This window comes from Meriones unguiculatus, chromosome 2, assembly GCF_030254825.1.
Source record: "Meriones unguiculatus strain TT.TT164.6M chromosome 2, Bangor_MerUng_6.1, whole genome shotgun sequence".
Lineage (NCBI taxonomy): Eukaryota > Metazoa > Chordata > Mammalia > Rodentia > Muridae > Meriones > Meriones unguiculatus.
Genome location: NC_083350.1, coordinates 171836699 through 171854206, shown reverse-complemented (window position 1 = coordinate 171854206; position 17508 = coordinate 171836699). Strand labels below are relative to the sequence as shown.

General features: G+C 46.7%; 1 protein-coding gene across 3 annotated transcripts; it reads left to right on the top strand.

Moving 5' to 3' along the window:
• The first annotated feature begins 228 nt into the window (after positions 1-228).
• On the top strand, positions 229-10183 carry Shox2 (SHOX homeobox 2). 3 transcript variants are annotated; one of them, XM_021662053.2, is made up of 5 exons: positions 229-791; positions 3527-3735; positions 5997-6054; positions 6373-6461; positions 8019-10183. In XM_021662053.2, exons 1-5 carry the CDS (start codon positions 446-448, stop codon positions 8274-8276), a joined length of 960 nt encoding a protein of 319 aa, XP_021517728.1. In that variant the 5' UTR covers positions 229-445; the 3' UTR covers positions 8277-10183. The 3 variants fall into 3 exon arrangements, with proteins under 3 accessions (XP_021517728.1, XP_021517727.1, XP_060234384.1); XM_021662052.2 differs by having other exon boundaries at positions 7983-10183; XM_060378401.1 differs by lacking the exon at positions 229-791 and adding an exon at positions 3051-3183.
• The last annotated feature ends 7325 nt before the right edge of the window (positions 10184-17508 follow it).

Here is a 17508-nt window from a genome sequence, read left to right as displayed (position 1 = left end):
TTCAAGTGCTGCGTCGCTATCAGATCTGAACTCTCCGCAGGAAGAATTGTCAAAGATCTTAACATCGAACACGCGCGCTCCGGCAGGGAAGCATCAGTTCCCATTTCCCTCTGGCGGCCCCCGCCCCTTTCCTCCTCCCCCCTCTCCCCCCACTCCCCTCCTCCTCCTCCTCCTCCTCCTCCACCTCCTCCTCCTCCTCCTCCTCCTCCTCCTCCTCCTCCTCCTCCTCCTCCTCTTACTTCTTTTTCTCCTTCTACTTCTCCTCTTCTTTCTTCTCCTCTTTTTCTTCTTCTTCTTCTTCTTCCTCCTCCCTCTCCTCCCCCACCCCCTGCCCCATTGATGTGTTATTATTGGGGGGGCTGGAGCAGTAAGAAAAGAAGGAGGAAAAAAAGAGCGGGGCTCGGCGGGGAGAGCTGGAGCGCGAAGCTGCCCGACAGCGGCCGCGATGGAAGAACTTACAGCGTTCGTCTCCAAGTCTTTTGACCAGAAAGTGAAGGAGAGGAAGGAGGCCATCACGTACCGGGAGGTGCTGGAGAGCGGGCCGCTGCGCGGGGCCAAGGAGCCGGGCTGCGTGGAGCCGGGCCGCGACGACCGCAGCAGCCCGGCAGTCCGGGCGGCCGGCGGAGGCGGCGGCGCGGGAGGAGGCGGAGGCGGAGGCGGAGGAGGCGGAGGAGGTGCTGGAGGAGGAGGAGTAGGCGGAGGAGCTGGAGGAGGGCGCTCTCCCGTCCGGGAGCTGGACATGGGCGCCGCGGAGCGGAGCCGGGAGCCGGGCAGCCCGCGGCTGACGGAGGGTAAACGGCCTGCCCCCGGCCGCGGGGCCCCTTCCCGCGGTGCCCGGCGCTCCGGGCGGCAGGGGGCCCGGGGCCCGCCCGGGAGGGGGCGGCCGCGCCGAGGGCCCCGGGCCCCCCGCCTCGGAAGCTGCCGGGACGGTGGAGGGTGGGAGGCCGGGCTGCCCAGCCGAGGGTGGGGTCCTGCGTGGGGGAGGGCGTGGGCTTGCGCGCACCCCGCTCGGTGGCTCCTGCTGCACCGAAATGCGTTTTCCGCGAGCGGGAGGATGGGGCCCGCGCCGCGGGACGGGGAAGTTTGTGCGGCCCGCGGAGAGAGGGGGTGCGGCAGGGGCTCACGGGGAGGCCAGCCGGGACCGGCGCGGGCTCCCGACTCTGCCCGAACCCCGCTCCTAGGCCCGAAGGAGAGAAGGGGGAGAGCGAGGAAGGGAAGAGCCACGCTAGGTCGCCCCTTCTTTCCAGCTGCCCTTAAAACCATTGTAAGTCGGCAGAGCCCCTAAAGCTCCCGGTCTGGGGAACCAAACTTATCTCTCCCGTTGAACTGTGAGGGCAGAAGGCAGCCAAAGGTCCAGGCCAAGCTGGTTCTCTCTAGGTGGAGGCGTTGAGGAGTCTATGGGGGGGGGGGGGTGAACTATTTACACAATTTCTTTAATGCTAGAATCATACAGTACAGTAGGAGTGTGTGTGTGTGTGTGTGTGTGTGTGTGTTGGTGAGGGAGTCTTTTGGAACCAACCGTGTTAGAAACTGGCTCTATCTAATCGGTGGACCGTCTATCAATTCAAAGTTAAAAATTAATTTGGCTCTTGGTACTGCAGTAACTGGTGTGCTGCCATATTTTTCCAATTAAGAAAATATGTGGCATGCGTAGAATCACAAATTTAAGCAAGCAATTAACTTGTTTATAACACGGTCTGTTCCTGTTTAGGCCATTAAGTGGAAAGTTGGGGGCGAAAGAGACATTATATTAAGCCTATTAATCAACTTGAAATTTGGACTTGTTTCTCTTTGAAGCCCCTAAACTTTGAAGCGAATGTACTCTGTGCGTGACAACAGACAAAGCCTTCCCACCTTCCGCTTTGACGAATACGTGTTCCTGTTTAAATCTTAGGACGATGTTAGGGAGAGTATTTTTCCTATTAAATTGACCCCTAATGCTCGCTGTGACCTTATCTACTTCCTTCCTTCCTGGAGGAAGGACAAACGTCCACAAAATGAACCCCGGCAAGCAGAAATGCTGGCAACAAATAAGACAGAATGCCAGGCTGGGATGTGGCGGGTCGCCTTCTCCCAGATCCGGACGGTGTCCTCCTTAATTTAGAAAGTGACAGGGTAACTATAAAGGGGCCGGCCGAGAGTAACCCTTCAAGGCTCCTAGCTCAGGGACTGGGGGTAGTAGCCCTGGTGAGCCTGAGTGAGCCAGCGCCTGGGCGGCTGACTCCCAAGCTCCGGGAGAGTGTTAATTTCTTTGTAGCTCGGCTCCTTCCCTACCCGATCATTTTTCCGTGTTGACCCGGATCCTGGGTTGGGAGGAATCGCAAACGGCCTCGATTATCTAAACTTAGCTCTGACACTGGACGCCCGTCTTCAAATCAGGCTCAGAGGATGCAAGGTTAGGGGGACCTATATGGACAGGGGCCTGATTTTGTCTCTCCTTATCGGTGCCCTTTGGCATTCGCCTGTATCCTCCCTTGCGTGGCTCTGTTCGCTCAGGCCGCCAGAGCTCCTGTCTTTTACGTGGAAGGAAAGGACAGCAAAGAAGCAACGGATGTGTGCAAAAAAAAAAAAAAATGCATATTTTATTAAACATCCGAGCTGCTGGATGCATGAAAAGGTTTGGAACAGCCAATAGAAACCGAGGAATGTTCTGAACCTGTTGATCTCAGTGGGTTTAAGCCTTTAGGGTCCAGCCTCGGTTTCCACCGAGGAGGGAGAAGGAGAGGATAGATGCAGTGGTGGGTTCTGCCGACCACCAGAGTCTGTCTCATTTACCGCCTCTACCCTTCTGGCCCAGCGTGGGCGGCCAGTCCTCCAGGCCGCCAACATGGCGTGGTCGCCTGTGCCAATTCGACCCGGTTCTGGCAGGGAACACGGGGGCTGTCGAGCTGCCCGTGGCAGCAGGGGTCTGGTCCCAGCCCTTGGGTGCCCTGGGACGTGGCTTTCCGCGCAGCGCTGCACCAGCCGCTCCTTTTCCAGCAGCGACCTTGCAGCGGGCCCAGTTGTTCCTAAATTAGAGCAGCAAGTTTGCGGGAGGCACAGGGCCAGAGGCAGCGGAGGCTGGCGGGACAGCCGAGCAGCCCCCTGGGGATGGCTGGAGCGCGAGCCCTCCGCGGGGCCTGGCCGCGCCCTTTAACCGGGACCGGGCTCCGCGAGGAGGCCCGCGCGGCGCTTTTGATTTCTGTGAGTGCGTGGAGCAGGGAGTGCGACGGGGTCAGGAAGGCATTAGATGCGCGAGGAAGAAGGGACGGGGACAGGCGGTGAGCTGGCGGAGTTGGGGAGCCGCGCGCCCGCCTCGTCCCCAGGCCACGCTCCAGCCAAGGCTGTGCGCGTCGGAGGGACCCCCATCCCCTCGCCGGGCCCGCATGGGGATCCCCTCCCCCCGGGGGTTAGGAGTCTCCAGCCTTCTGGGAAACCCTGGTAATGGGCTTGTCTCGCTGTTTTTGTCCGTGTGTGTCTGTGTCTGTGTGCGTGTGCGCGCGTGTGCTCCGACGCACGTGTGCTCCTTCCGTGGTGCCCTCTCCAGTGTCCCCTGAACTGAAGGATCGCAAAGAGGATGCGAAAGGGATGGAGGACGAAGGCCAGACCAAAATCAAGCAGAGGCGAAGTCGGACCAATTTCACCCTGGAACAGCTCAACGAGCTGGAGAGGCTCTTCGATGAGACCCACTACCCGGACGCGTTCATGCGCGAAGAGCTGAGCCAGCGGCTGGGGCTGTCCGAGGCCCGAGTGCAGGTACCCCACTGCGAGGAGGTGGAGGCTGGGCTCCGGGGTCGAGCCCAGCACCTCCGTCTGCAGGCAGCTGCAGGTGTCTGGCGGGAGGCGAGGAAGGGGGGGGACAACTTCGCTAAAGGTCATATTTTCTGAAACGGATTTTGATCCCGTAGCCCCTTTCACCCCTAAGCCAACATATGTTCGCAGAGGAAGAAAGCTGCGCTGGGCTTGCTCCCAGAGTTTCTATTAACCACACCCCCCTCGCTTTGCGCTGTCTTTAATGTGGTTTAATCCTAATGGGCCTACTTTTATAAGCCTAAAAAAAAAAATCCCACAGAAAACGTTTTATCTCTGAAGCCTTAAAAGTTACAACGAGTATTTTGCTCTGTGGGGTTGGGTTTCGTTGAGGGTCTCGGTTTGCCAAACGGATATACCAATTAGGTTTATAGATGTACAGACTGTAAAGAAAATTAGCATCTGTTAAAGTGCAAAAATTTACAGTGCACTGCTAGCGAATCGGTCTCTGAGTGTGAAACAAGAGGACACAGACTGTGTTTGGCCACCCTTTGTTCCTTCACTTAACCAAGGCAAGAACCTGAACCCATGAAAATTCCATCTTATTATTGATGTTTGCAAAGCCTGGCCTTCAGAAAGTGCCTTATCACACTAAGTCCGAACTGCAGCTTTTTTCATTATTGGTTGTTTTAGGTGAATGTAAAACCAAAAACTGAGGTTGAGGATAATCTAAAGGGGGGGGGGGGGTTATAAACATACATATCCTTCCAGCTTTATGGGGAACAAATTTAAACGTTTCAGATTGTATTTCCGCTCAAATAATAAAATTGGGAGAAAATGATGGTCATTATTTGTTTGAACACATGGAGCAGCTTTGGGCTAGAACATCTGCAGCTGTTACAAAGTATCGCTGTAACAGATACTCCCTGGGTCTCTGGGCGGAGAGACCACCATCTGTAAGGAACTATGCGCAATTCTTATGGGGCTTCCCTGCATCTTGTAATAGGATCAGGGGGAAAAAACAGAGCAGTAACGTGGACAGAGAAAAAATAATAATAGGCCGCCTTGGTCACCACGACGTCAATCCTAGAGCGTCCCCCCTTTTAAGCCCGCTCTGCTTTGCAGCCTGTGCAGAGCTCTCTAGAGACTCCACAACCCCTTAAAACCGTGATAATTATTGCAGCCGTGAGTAATAGTATCTCCATCCCAACTCTTCTAGGGGAAAAAAGAGAGTCAGGAAGCCTCAGGCCATGTGAGTTGCACAAAGGGTGCCATCCTGGCATGAAATCCACCCTTCTATTAGACCCCAGATCAGGAGGATGTTTTGAAGATTTACATTGACTGTGGCACTGGATTTCAAAAATTTACCAGAAAATTCTCTGAAGCAATATTTTCCTTTCATGGTTTAAAAAAACAAAACAAAACAAAACATTAATTTGTGAACCAATCAATATGCTATGTTATTAGAACTGTATTATTGGAGACTTATTTGAATTTAAAAAAAATCTGTCACAGTGACTTGAAAAGTTGGCAAGTTATTTAAGAAGATCATATCCAATATCCATGGATTACTTGATACCTCTCCTTTCTGTGGCACACTTTAAAAAAAAAAGTTTATTGTTACTTCTCCCCCTTCATACCTTCATTTAAGTTACAGGAGCTATTTTCTGGAATCTTTCCTACTGTCCTAACTGCAGGCAGTGGCTTTTTCTATAGAAGCAAATTAGATTATCATGATAATGGCACAATTATTCTGCCGCTGCGTTACTGAGAAATTCTAAACTTCTTTGTAGTAAGGCTTTTATGACACTAATTACCTCCCCCCACTCTTCCGTCCCCCACCAAAATAAGAGTCATTATTTGCTTTACTGTTTGGTTTTTCTTCAAGATGAAGCTAATTAATATTACAGGCTATTACTGAGTCCATTCTTCTTGGGTCTTAACTGGGTAAACATTTAAACCCATTATCACATTGGTGTCAGGTACCAGGGAATGTTTTGGCCCCCTGGGACTCTGCAATGTGGAAAGATGAAACCGGAACTAGTAGTAATTTATCAAGGAACAATTTATCTGCACGGAGTCTAGGAAATCTTTCCATTTTGTACTTGATTTACATTTCTCATTTTGAAAATCGAGGCTGTTTTGTATAACAACATTTGCCTTTTATTTCCCAAGACTTGCCTAAACACCACTTTTTTTTCATTGTGCTACTATAATTTAAGATGTTTTGAATCATCTCATTTTATTTTTTTCCCCTCAACTTTTAGGTTTGGTTTCAAAATCGAAGAGCTAAGTGTAGAAAGCAGGAGAATCAACTTCATAAAGGTATATCTCCTAATTCCTTTTATCATTAAGTAGAAGTGGGTTTGGAGTATTGCTCCAACTTAGACAAATAACATCATATGGATGATGACGGGACTTGATTTAAGAAAAAGATTTCAGGACAGTTAATGAGAGTCCTACTACCTAGAAACAAACTACAACTTATTTTAATTATAGCAGCAACTTAGAAAAATGACAGTCCAGTTCTAATGGAATCAGTTCTATCTTTCTACCATTGGCACCTTGGAAATTTATACTAGAAATGTTTGCCTCACATCTTGTGTTTTATTTACCTTTTTGTTTGTTTGTTTGTCTTTATAGGTGTCCTGATAGGGGCTGCTAGCCAGTTCGAGGCCTGTAGAGTTGCACCCTACGTCAATGTAGGCGCTTTACGGATGCCATTTCAGCAGGCAAGTACCACCTGGCTTCAAGCTGTCTCTAAGTGTCAAAAGGCCTGGATGTGTGTTTGGACTGCTGAACAGACCCTGTCTTTGAATCCCAATGTCTATTCAGTTGAAGAACCTATTTAACACTATATAGTGGACCCACTCCCCTTTAAAAACCTATACAGTGTCATGGCCTTGAATACTTAGACCTTTCTGTCTTCATGGGAACCCCCGAAGGAGCCTGAAGGCAGTAACCTGTCCTTTTAAAAATGCATTTAAGATTGCACCTGGGGACAGGAAGGAACAGCCTTTGATTAGGATTTTGTCAAATCAAATACCGAGGCTGGTCCAAAGATGTTTTTAAAGCAATCCTCTAAACATTCTCTCTAGGTATTTTTGTTATCCCTTAGTCCACATTAAATGTCTCTGACAGAAGAAAAATAAATGCAACTATTCCCGACTCAGACTCATTTTCAAAAGCTGTCCCTACAAAAAGAGGTTTCATCTCTGATGAAGAGGGAAGATTTGGTCGCCCCTGGTCTGGCTGTCCTACTTCAGCAATCTCTTTCTGAGCCATGGGGGGTGGGGGGGTTTAGAATAACATTTTTTTTTTAAAGGAGAGCCTGCAGCAATGACTTAATCCTGGGAAATCCCAGAGTTCTGAACTCCCCACTCTCTAAGCCGGAGGGCAAAATCCGTTCCATGCCACTGTCTGACCTTCCCCATCTTCAGCAGGCATCCCTGCTTACCAAGGAGGTAGTGTCATAGATGAGCTCTCAGGCGCCTACACCCCGGACTGGGGAGACCAGGTGACTCTCACCTATTGAGAATTAGAGTTAGAGAGAGCTGAGTTCCCCACTCACTTCAAGGCTCACTACAAGGTCCTGATGGGACAGCATTTGAAAATGAGGCTGGCTAGAGAAAGAGAGAGGCAGAACTTACCAGGAAACTGGCCCTACCTAAGAAGGCAGAGATCTTCAGGCCAGTAGAATCAACTGCACCTAGACTATTGTTTGAAACTCATGCTAAGTCTCAAACTAGACCCGCTGACTCAGGGTCTACATTTAAAGAGGATCCTCAGGTAATTCTTTCTCGAAGGAAAAGTTAAGACCTGCAGATTCAAAGCTTCCCTCTGTGACAAGAAAAGGTTATGTATTTTGCTTTAGTACTGTGTCCAGGGGTATGTGACAGAGACAGGAGAGGAGGGTAGCAGTCCTTAACCCCAGGCTTTCCAAGATACTATTGCTGTGTTGAGGTGGATGGTGCATGGGGACTATATCAAGGTCACCCACACAGTTCCCGAAGGGGCCACCACATTCACGCAAACAGGGAGGAGGAATCCAAGGAAACGTGCTCATAATGACCTGGGGGTAGGGATGGGGCATTAGAGTATTAATGTGGTGTCCCAGATTTAGCAAAAGGCCTGTAACATCCTTCTCCAAACAGATATTAAGAGAATGTTGCTTCCCTGTCGCGCACCCCAATTCTCCCCATAGCCAAGCTGGACGCCTTTAATGTTCTGTTTCTATTCTGTTGTCACCCTAGGATAGTCATTGCAACGTGACGCCCTTGTCCTTTCAGGTTCAGGCGCAGCTGCAGCTGGACAGCGCCGTGGCGCACGCGCACCACCACCTGCATCCGCACCTGGCCGCGCACGCGCCTTACATGATGTTCCCGGCACCGCCCTTCGGACTGCCGCTGGCCACGCTGGCCGCGGACTCGGCCTCCGCCGCCTCGGTGGTGGCCGCCGCCGCCGCCGCCAAGACCACCAGCAAGAACTCCAGCATCGCGGATCTCAGACTGAAAGCGAAAAAGCACGCGGCCGCCCTGGGTCTGTGACGCCGGCGCCAGCGCCCCGGTCGGTGGAGCCTCCCGAACGGCGCGACCCCGCACGCCCTCCGCGACCGGCTGCTTCTCCCGCACCCGCTTCGGCCCGCCTAGGCCTGTCGCCTCCCCGCCCCCTGCCGCCTCTCCTTGCTGCACCCTGGATCCCCGGGGCCGGACGCTGCGCTGGACCCGGGATCCCACGAGGGCCACCAGCCCAGGGGCTCCCGGCCACTCGCCCTTGGGACTAAAATTCGGCTTTGTAGGAGCGGGTTTGGGGAAGTCTGCGTAGAGACTGGACAAAGACGTCGATAGCGGCACAGCTGCGGCGGTGGACTCGTGCACAGAAATAAAACCTTGCTAACAGCAAACGAGCAAAAACAAAAAGAATAGAGAACAAACTAGAGAGAAAAAAGGAGAAAGGGAGCTTGTTTCTTATTATTATTTGTCCGGAATTAGAGAGAGGACGACGAAACAAAAACAATTCTAAAAAATATTTTGTACATAAACATACGAAAAAAATAACCTGGATGAATCTTGAGAGAAGGGGGGAGGGATTTACCAACTAAAATGTATGGGGTTTTTTTTTTTAATGGCCAAGAAAGCAAAACAGAAGGAAGAGGTATACTTATTTAAAGAATTAAGATGAAAAAAAAAAAAGCGCAGCTGGGAAGTTCACAGGTTTTGAAGCGACCTTTTTCTGCGAAGTTCACTTTAATACGAGACGTTTGATAAGAGAGGCGGGCCTCCTTTTACGTTGAATCTGATGCTTTGAGTTTTAAAAACACCATGTATGGAAGAGCAAGAAGAGGGAAGACAGTGTGGAAACGAGGAGGGAAAGAAAGACGTTAAAAAAAAAAAAAGTGATACCACAGACAATGATTCCTCTGAGAAATTATGGCAGAACTGTCCGGACTGCTGACAGTAAATTCTGGTTTGCATGTTCCTTGTATTCCATTGATGGTGTCCCCTCCCCTCCCTACTCTCATGTACACTACACTTTCATTCTCAGTATGAAAAGCGTCTGGAAATTGATGTGAATCCATATATAATTTGTCCGGCCTTTGATCCCAAGGGGCAAAGGAAAAAAGTCGTAAGGGAGTAAAATACACTCTGAGTCTTCCAAGAAGATAGAGGCTGTTAGAAAATATGGGGAAAGAAAAAAAGAAGAGCAAACGAAGTCATGAAGGTATACAGGCCTGCACCGCGATAGGCGCTTTCTGTGTTCGCTTCACTCCCTTTTCGTGAATTCCCTCTTGCTGGTTTCTTGAAGTCCTGTTTGAAGATAATGCTTTATTTCCCACACCCCCTCTCTATCCCGTCAAATTCACCCTAAACGACACCCAGCTAGGTACAGACACTAGGTTTGTGTATAATATGTTGATAAACACGAACAAAGTTTATTTTGGCTATAATGTGTGAACTAATGGTTGACTTTCAACATTTGCATTTTATCTCACAAAGGTGTATCTATTCAAGTAATCTTTTTTTGTTTGTTTCAATTCATGTAGCTATTTAAAGAGGGAAACCTTGGGTTAAGCAACCTGTAGTCCCAATTCTCTAGCAAGCCTCCTTAGGATTTTTTTCCCCTCCTTTTAATTTACATGAAAGAGGAAAAGCTCTTCTTGCTGAACTTTGGTATGCGTTTGAGCTTTGTAACTATTTGTTCTCCATGAAAACAAAATTATTTATATTTGCCATATTTTTTCTAGTGTATTAAGTTATTTTAAACAAAAGAAGATGCTGTTATGACGTGTTGTCAGTACAAAATGTTTCGGCTCCACTTCTGTTAAACGTTTTAAATAAGTGCCAAGTTATTAACCGAAGACACTTTGCGATCAATTGAATGAAAATAGTATTGTTTCATTTGATGGGGTTCGCGTCATCTTTGTTCTTGTTACTATTAAAATATCCGGGATATACTCTTTCCTTTTTGATGATATATTCGTATTCTCTCTCTCTCTCTCTCTCTCTCTCTCTCTCTCTCTCTCTCTCTCTTTCTCACTCTCCCTTCTTTCCTTCCTTTCTTCCTTCCTTCCTTCCTTCCTTCCTTCCTCCTTCCTTCCATCCTTCCTTCTTTTCCTCCCTCCCTCCCCCTCCCCTCTCCCTCTCTAGCACTCCTCTCTGCTCTTCAATGAGGCAGTCAAGAGATCGGGAGAAGGGTGGCCCTGTGAACCCCTTGCACCGAGGTATCTCCTTCCACCTCACATTAAATACCTAGTATGGAGCCCATTTTATTCTAGACCAACAAAAAAGAACAGATTAGGAAAACAGCAAATCCCTGCCCTTGACGTTTCTCCTTCTTCACTTTGCTGTACTTTCACTCTTGAAGTTTGTTTGGGTCATTTTGGGAGGGAAAAAAAAAAAGAGGGGTCGTGCAACTGCACCTGGTTTGTTGTCTGTGGTATTATCAACAATCGATCGCAGGTCGCATACCTTCCTGGAACTGCTGTTTTGGAAGTAGACTCAGCTGGAAATGCGTGGGGAAACAACCCCTCCCCCCTCAGTCGTCACCCTCTTCTAAAATCTCCCGGAGTTTGAAGATGGGCTTCTGCCTGCCAGTTCGTGTGGGGAGTTGGGGGGAGTGTTGGGGGCGGGGGAAGACGGGAGCGGGCGCAGGAAGAAGAGAGACCTGGAGACCCAGTCTCAGCCAGGCCTGAGCCCGAGGTGTCCTTTCCGGCATCCTCCCAGCGTCAAGGAGAGGAGCCCTCAGCCGAGGCCGCAGATGTCCCAGTGTCCCCTGGTGCGGCGCGTTGGCAGACAGAGTAGTGATCCCCTACGGAGCCCGCACCCCGCTCTGCTTTCCTCGGGGACTTAGCTCGCCTTTGAAGCCGATCCTCAGACTAGACAAGAAGTTGCTCTGTCCCTCGACTACCAAAAGCTGAGGAACAAGAGCGGGTCTTGTCTTCCCAGCTCAGCCCTGTGGCTTTCTTGGTTGGTGAAGGTCGAGGTTGGCCATAGCGGGGTCCTCCTCTCCCGGCGGCCCCGGAGAGGTCCTGGGGCGCCCGCCCTGCCTGGCTCCGAACCCTTGGCTTCTAAGTGATAATCCTAACCTCAGGTCAAGGCGGGCTCCACCACTCTCAAGACCCCCGAGGCAACATGGAGGTCACGTGAGGGTCAGGGGAGCGGCCTGGAGCCCGACGCCCAGTGTGGCTCTTCAGTGCATACTCTGGACTAAGTCCCGGGTCAAAGGCGGTGGCGTGTCTCTGCCAGTTGGTCCAGGGAGAAAGAGTAAAGCTAGGTCTGGTGAGAAAGGCCAAAGGTTCTTGGGCGGGTCAGAGATACCAAGTCATCACTTCCTCTCCCCAGAGGCTAAGGAGGACAGAGGCGGGTCACCCCAGGTGCCTGGGGTCCTAGTCAAGGCTCCTTGGGCCACTTCCCAGATCTTTGCAGCCCAAACTGTTGGGCAGACAACTGGGCGAGCCAAATCCAAACCCCGCGTTTTCGGAACCACTCCCAGAATGTGTTTGAGGACGTCTTGGTCAAAATGCAATAATTATAGTCAGTTATCAGTAACGGACTCCCCTAACCTTAATCTTTCGTGGAATACAAACCTTTCTGTAGTTAGAAAATCCACACTGGGGACTGGGGACGGTGCGGGCTGAGTCAAAGGGGCTAACTCAAGACATGATTACTCTTAGGGACTCCGTGGTCCAGGAACCCCAGTTTAAAAAAAAAAAAAGGCTCAGAATTGAACTGATACACATCTATTTTGAAACCCCCCCCCCCCCTGAATTGTAACTTTTCAGATCCTCACATGGTAATACTTTAGTTTAATGTAATGCTCAAATTTCGGAACTATTTTGATTTCTGAAAAATGCTTTTTTGGCTTCAACAACACGGGATCCTGGTTTTTTCTTCACAAATCAGTTTACATCATAAATTGCAAACATTTGCAATAAGATCTCAAGATTGTTTATTTTACATAACCTCAAGCACTTGACTATGTTAAACATCAGTACAGAAAGTTTGTGAAATCAGTTTAATGTGTGTCAGGGAATTAAAAGGTCACTCCTTTTCATCACATAAACAAAGCATTTAAGACTGTTTTGATTGTCAGTCTCCCGATTTTTAAAGTCTTACAATTGGCTATTAATTTTAGAGTCATTCTGTGCAAAACTAATTACTGAAGTCATATCCTGTTTTAATTAGATATTTCTGAGCAGAAGAAAATGAGGTTCTACATGGGGAAGTGGATGGTTGTTTTAAACATTATATTATTTTAGTTCAAACATAAATAAAAGCCTGCAAATTCTAATGTGGGGAGAAAGGCCTAAAATGGTTTCTTAATGTGCCATTAGAACAGCTAGTCAAAATGCATTAAGGCAACATCTCCAGCCCAGAAATAACAAATATGTCATTCTAATGAGAGTGTTAACTTATGGATAATTTATTCAAGGTAGTTTTTACATTTCACATGGAATGTCTTATTATGACCTGCCTGACTACTGTGATGCTTGTTTTTCAAAATCTAATTTATATAGGCTTGGAATATACATAATTCATAACTCCTGTTGATATATGTATACACACTTTGAATTTTAAGTCTTTACAGTATGTTTGGATGTTTGCTAGCATGTTTCTAAGACAATTGAAATAAAAGCATACAAACATAAAATGTGTTAAACATTATATTGAAAGCAAGTGCTTGCTCTGTGCCTGAAGAAAAAGTAGTCAAAAATGAAAGAAAGAAAAAAAGCATTAGCTAATTTTTAAGCTAGGGTGTCAGGTATAGAGTAGACACTGAAATATGTCAGTGGGATAGATAAAGATGGGATCTCCTTATAACAGAAATATGCAAATCTTTAAGTCTCAGGGATCTGAATATGGGGCACTTCTGATGTCTAGGCAATCTTCTCATGTCCCCAGTTCATGAAACAAATGAAAGAAAAAAAAAGTCAAGACTTTAAGCATTTTGTTTGGGGTATTTTATGTGTCAGTCAAAGTAACCACTACATATGCCTTCAGTACATGAAAATTTAGTATAGCACTTACATGGAGTTCTATTGACATGAGGAAGGGATTTAAAATATAATCAAATAAATCACGGGGAGAGGAGTGAGCACGATTTCCCCCTCTTTCCTGTCTTCTTCTATTTGCACACACTGCTCACGTGCAAGGATCCCTCCTCGTTATTCTTACTCCAGCAGAACAGCTTGTGGTTGAGTGAGGTTAACCCAAGAACCCCACTTCCGGTGTTCAAGCCTGCGGTGGGATTTTAGGTGAGTTTCTCTTTCTTTTCCTTAGTTTCCTTCACAGTGAATAGGGATACAAACAGCCTATGTCTCATGGGGTAACCGGGAGGATTATCTAGGTTAATGTTTATAACGTTCTTAGGACAGAGCCATACAATATGTACACTGAATAATTCAGAATAATCGTCTTTATAAAGAGGTGAATAAACATGGAACATTGTACTGAAAACCTTAGAAGAGAATACAGTCATGTAAGACAAGGAGGGAAGACTTTCTTTTTAAGGCCAGAGGAAGACATTTATGTAATAGTTTGTGATTTTAGCTAATTGCCTAGCCTCCATGAGCCTTGTCTGGAACATGTGACATCATGTCCCAATGTGGGTAGACTTATACACAAGAGCAATTTATAGAGTGTACATCATTATACAATTGGCAGATAAGAGATCAGGTGCGGTACTTGCCCTTATGGGCTTACCGTCTGGAGAGAGCTCGTTGATACATGAGGCACTTCCAGGGAGGGTGTGCTAGATGTGCTTGCTTACAGGTATTCGGACATCGTCTGTGTATCTGAATGGCTACACAGCACATGTGGAGCGTGTGGCCTCATTTCTGCAAACTGAACCTTCCTGAGGAATGAGCAGCCTTATAAAGGAATGGTGGAGGGACACCCAGAGGTTAAGAAGCACACTTTGTTAGAAGTAAATGTATACCATATGTTGCCATGGTTTGTGTTCCATGGGACCATCTGCGTTTTTTTTTTTTTTTTTTTTTTTTTTTTTGGCTGCCCAGATTTGTAGAGCATTAGCAGTTAAATGCCCAAAAGATGCAAAGCCTGCTGAATAAGGATCTTTAAAAGAAGTTTGGAAACATATAATACTAAGCAAGAGCATTTACTTACTACTGTAAAAATTTGTAAAGATGGTACAATTGATTCCTTACTATAGACTAAATTGAGGAGGACCTCTCTAATTCCAACAGTTGATGATATTATTAACACCACACTTTGTTTTATATGGTTCTGTGTAGTACTCGAAGCACTCTTTAATCCATCTTTTTTGGGGGGGAGGGGAAGAGGGGGAGGGAGTTAGTATGTGGTCATGTATACAGCTAATCTTAAGAGGTAAGTATTCCTGAGTTCAAATCTCAGCTATAAACTTTAGATGTGAATTTTTTCCTGAAGCCTATGTCCTGTTAGTATTCTATAACACACATCTTTCAGAGTGTTGTGAGGGACCAGTAAGGGGAGATGGGATACATGCTGGGACCCAATGGGTTCCAACAATTTCCCACCTCGACTATACTTCTGCTATTTACACTTTCTGCATGGTTCCCTAAACAGGTTTTTCATTTACCTGTCTGTAATTAAAAGTAGTTTAAGACATTTTGGGGGACAGAGTATGTTTATTCATTCTGACCCCTTACCATGAGTGTTGATTACATGTATGATGTTGAATGCTCTGGGGTTTGGAAAACAGCTTTAAATCTTGTCAAACTTTTTTTTTTTATTTTTGAGGAGTTATGATTTTTATATCTTCCCTCTTTATGTAGCATGGAATAGGTTCTCCCTTTGAGCGTAGTAACTTAGAGATTTTCTTCATGTGGAGTTTCTCCAGAGCCTCTGACCTTCTGTCTTCTATATTTTGGAATGCCAGTGCACAAATCAAGCCCTGGCATTAACTCTGTAGTGACTTTGATATTAGATTGATTGTCCTTCTGCTGCATATTTATTGAATGCATTGTATATGCTTCGGTGGAAAGGAAGAAGAAAACAAACTGCCCTTAAACTGATGTTTAAAAGGTCTATCAATCTAACCAAAGTTTCAGTACTTGTGCAGCATTGCTTTGCATTATGTTTACTGGTTTAAAATATAATTATCTGTCTCATATACAATACAGTTACCGAAATTCCCACTTGTCAGCAGTTGTGTTTCTTTTGAGTCTTAAGTAATGTCTATTATAACTTGGTCTTACCCAGTAGTCACTTTTCAAACAGAAGAAGCTTTGGAAAGAGAGAGGGATGCAACCCACCTTAATCCTGATTTTAGTACAGTGAAATCTGTGCCCAGTTCAGCTTCTAAAGCACAAATTGTAATACAATTGATTTAGGTTGGTTGTTGTTTTGCTTTGCTTTGCTTTGAAATAGTGTATTACAATGAGGGCCTGGCTAACCCAGAACTCTCTATGTAGAGTAGGCTACCCTCAAACTCACATGTGCTTGTCTCTACCTCCTGAGTGTTGGGATTTAAAGCTTGTGTTACCATGACTAGTCCAATTTAGATTGTTTTAAGGCACAAATCTATAACAATGTGTTATATGCCAGCAATTGAAAACCAGTGTAGGGCCAGTCACTGTGGCTCTCACCTATAAATTCCAGCACTACGTGGGAGGAGCAGAAGCAGGATTACTGTAAGTTCCAGGCTACAGTGTGAGACCCTGTCCTAAAATCCTAACCACCATCTTAATAAGAAATATAGGGAAGTTTTGAGTTACATATACATATATATATATATATATATCAACACACCCACACCAACATATATATATATATGTAAGTATGTATATATATATATATTTTTTTTTAAACTTTTTAATGTGTGGGGCTTCTGTATCTGTTCAATAGCAAGAGTCCTCCTAAAATTGGGTCTGGGGTGCTTTGACACACCTTAAAGAATTCTCTCATCCACACATACCTCCATGTACCACGTAGAGGAATCCTTTACAAAGCTCTCATTACTGCAAAATGAAGTCAGTAGTGAAAAATCTGCAATGCAATGTTCATTCTTTTGTAAAAACCAAGGCAGCCGTGAAAGCCTTTGTCTTGTTTTGTTCTTATTTTGCTTATTATGCTTTTGCTAGCAGCGTTAATGTAAGGAAAGGATGTTAGCTTCAAGCTCTGAAGTTCTTTGCTAATCCACTGAAAGGGAACAGCCAGAGCAATTGAGCCTGTCTGTCAAGCTGGTCAAGGTGGAGAGTAATGTGGTCAGGGGTTCCCAGAGCCCATTGGACCTTTGACCTTTTCTGTTGAGACTATTGATCTGGGTTAATAGTCAGCACCAGTTGTGTGCTGTTGGTGAGTTGTGTTCCTATGTGTGATCCCTCGTTGAGTACAAACAAGACTCTGACCAACTCAGAGGGTAATTGGTCCTTTTTGTAGTTTTCCAAGATCAGGGTGGGAAATTAGAATAAATAGGCCCTGACAGGCAGAGTGGACATTCATTTCTAGAATGTTTGCAGTTGTCTCAGTGACAAAACAGCAGAATTGGGCACAGGACTGATGGTATCAGTCATGCAATGAACTCTGTTTACCATGGCTACTATGATCTCAAGTCCAGCAGGTGTTGCAGGATAATGGCAAAACTCAGAGGTCAGTGAAGCAGCGAGATAGGTTTATTCTCATTCCTTTCCACAGCTTCTTGTCACACTTGTGTGTCATGTGTCACAGGATCCACCCCCCTTCTTCTCATCCCACTAAATTGGTTTCCTAATGAGAAAAAACGGTGGTTTAGTGGGTGTAAGGAATGTGCTTTTGTTGTTGTTTGATTGTTTTTGAGACAGGGTTTCTCTGTATAACCACCCTGGCTGTTCTGGAACTAGCTTTGTAGACCAGGCTGGCTTCGTCTGCCTCCCCAGCGCATGTACCACCACTAAGGGCTATGTTTTCTTTTTTCTTTCTTTTTTTTTTTTCCTTCTGAGACAGGGTTTCTCTGTGTAGCCTTAGCTGTCCTGGACTTCCTTTGTGGACCAAGCTGACCTTGAACTCAGAGAGATCTACCTGCCTCTGTCTCCTCAAGTGCTGGGATTACAGGCGTGTCTCACCTCGCACCAATGGAGAGCCAACCGCTGACACTATTAATGTTACTCTGCTATGACTGCAGACAGAAGACTGGTCTGAGGTGCTTCATCCAGAAGCTGATGGAAGCAGATACAGAGACCCACAGCCAAACAATAGGCGGAGCTCAGGGAGTCTTGTAGAAGAGTTGGGGGAAGGATGGGGGGAGCCAGAGGAGACAAAAACAACATAAAAGGACCTATAGAGTCTTCTAACCTGGGCT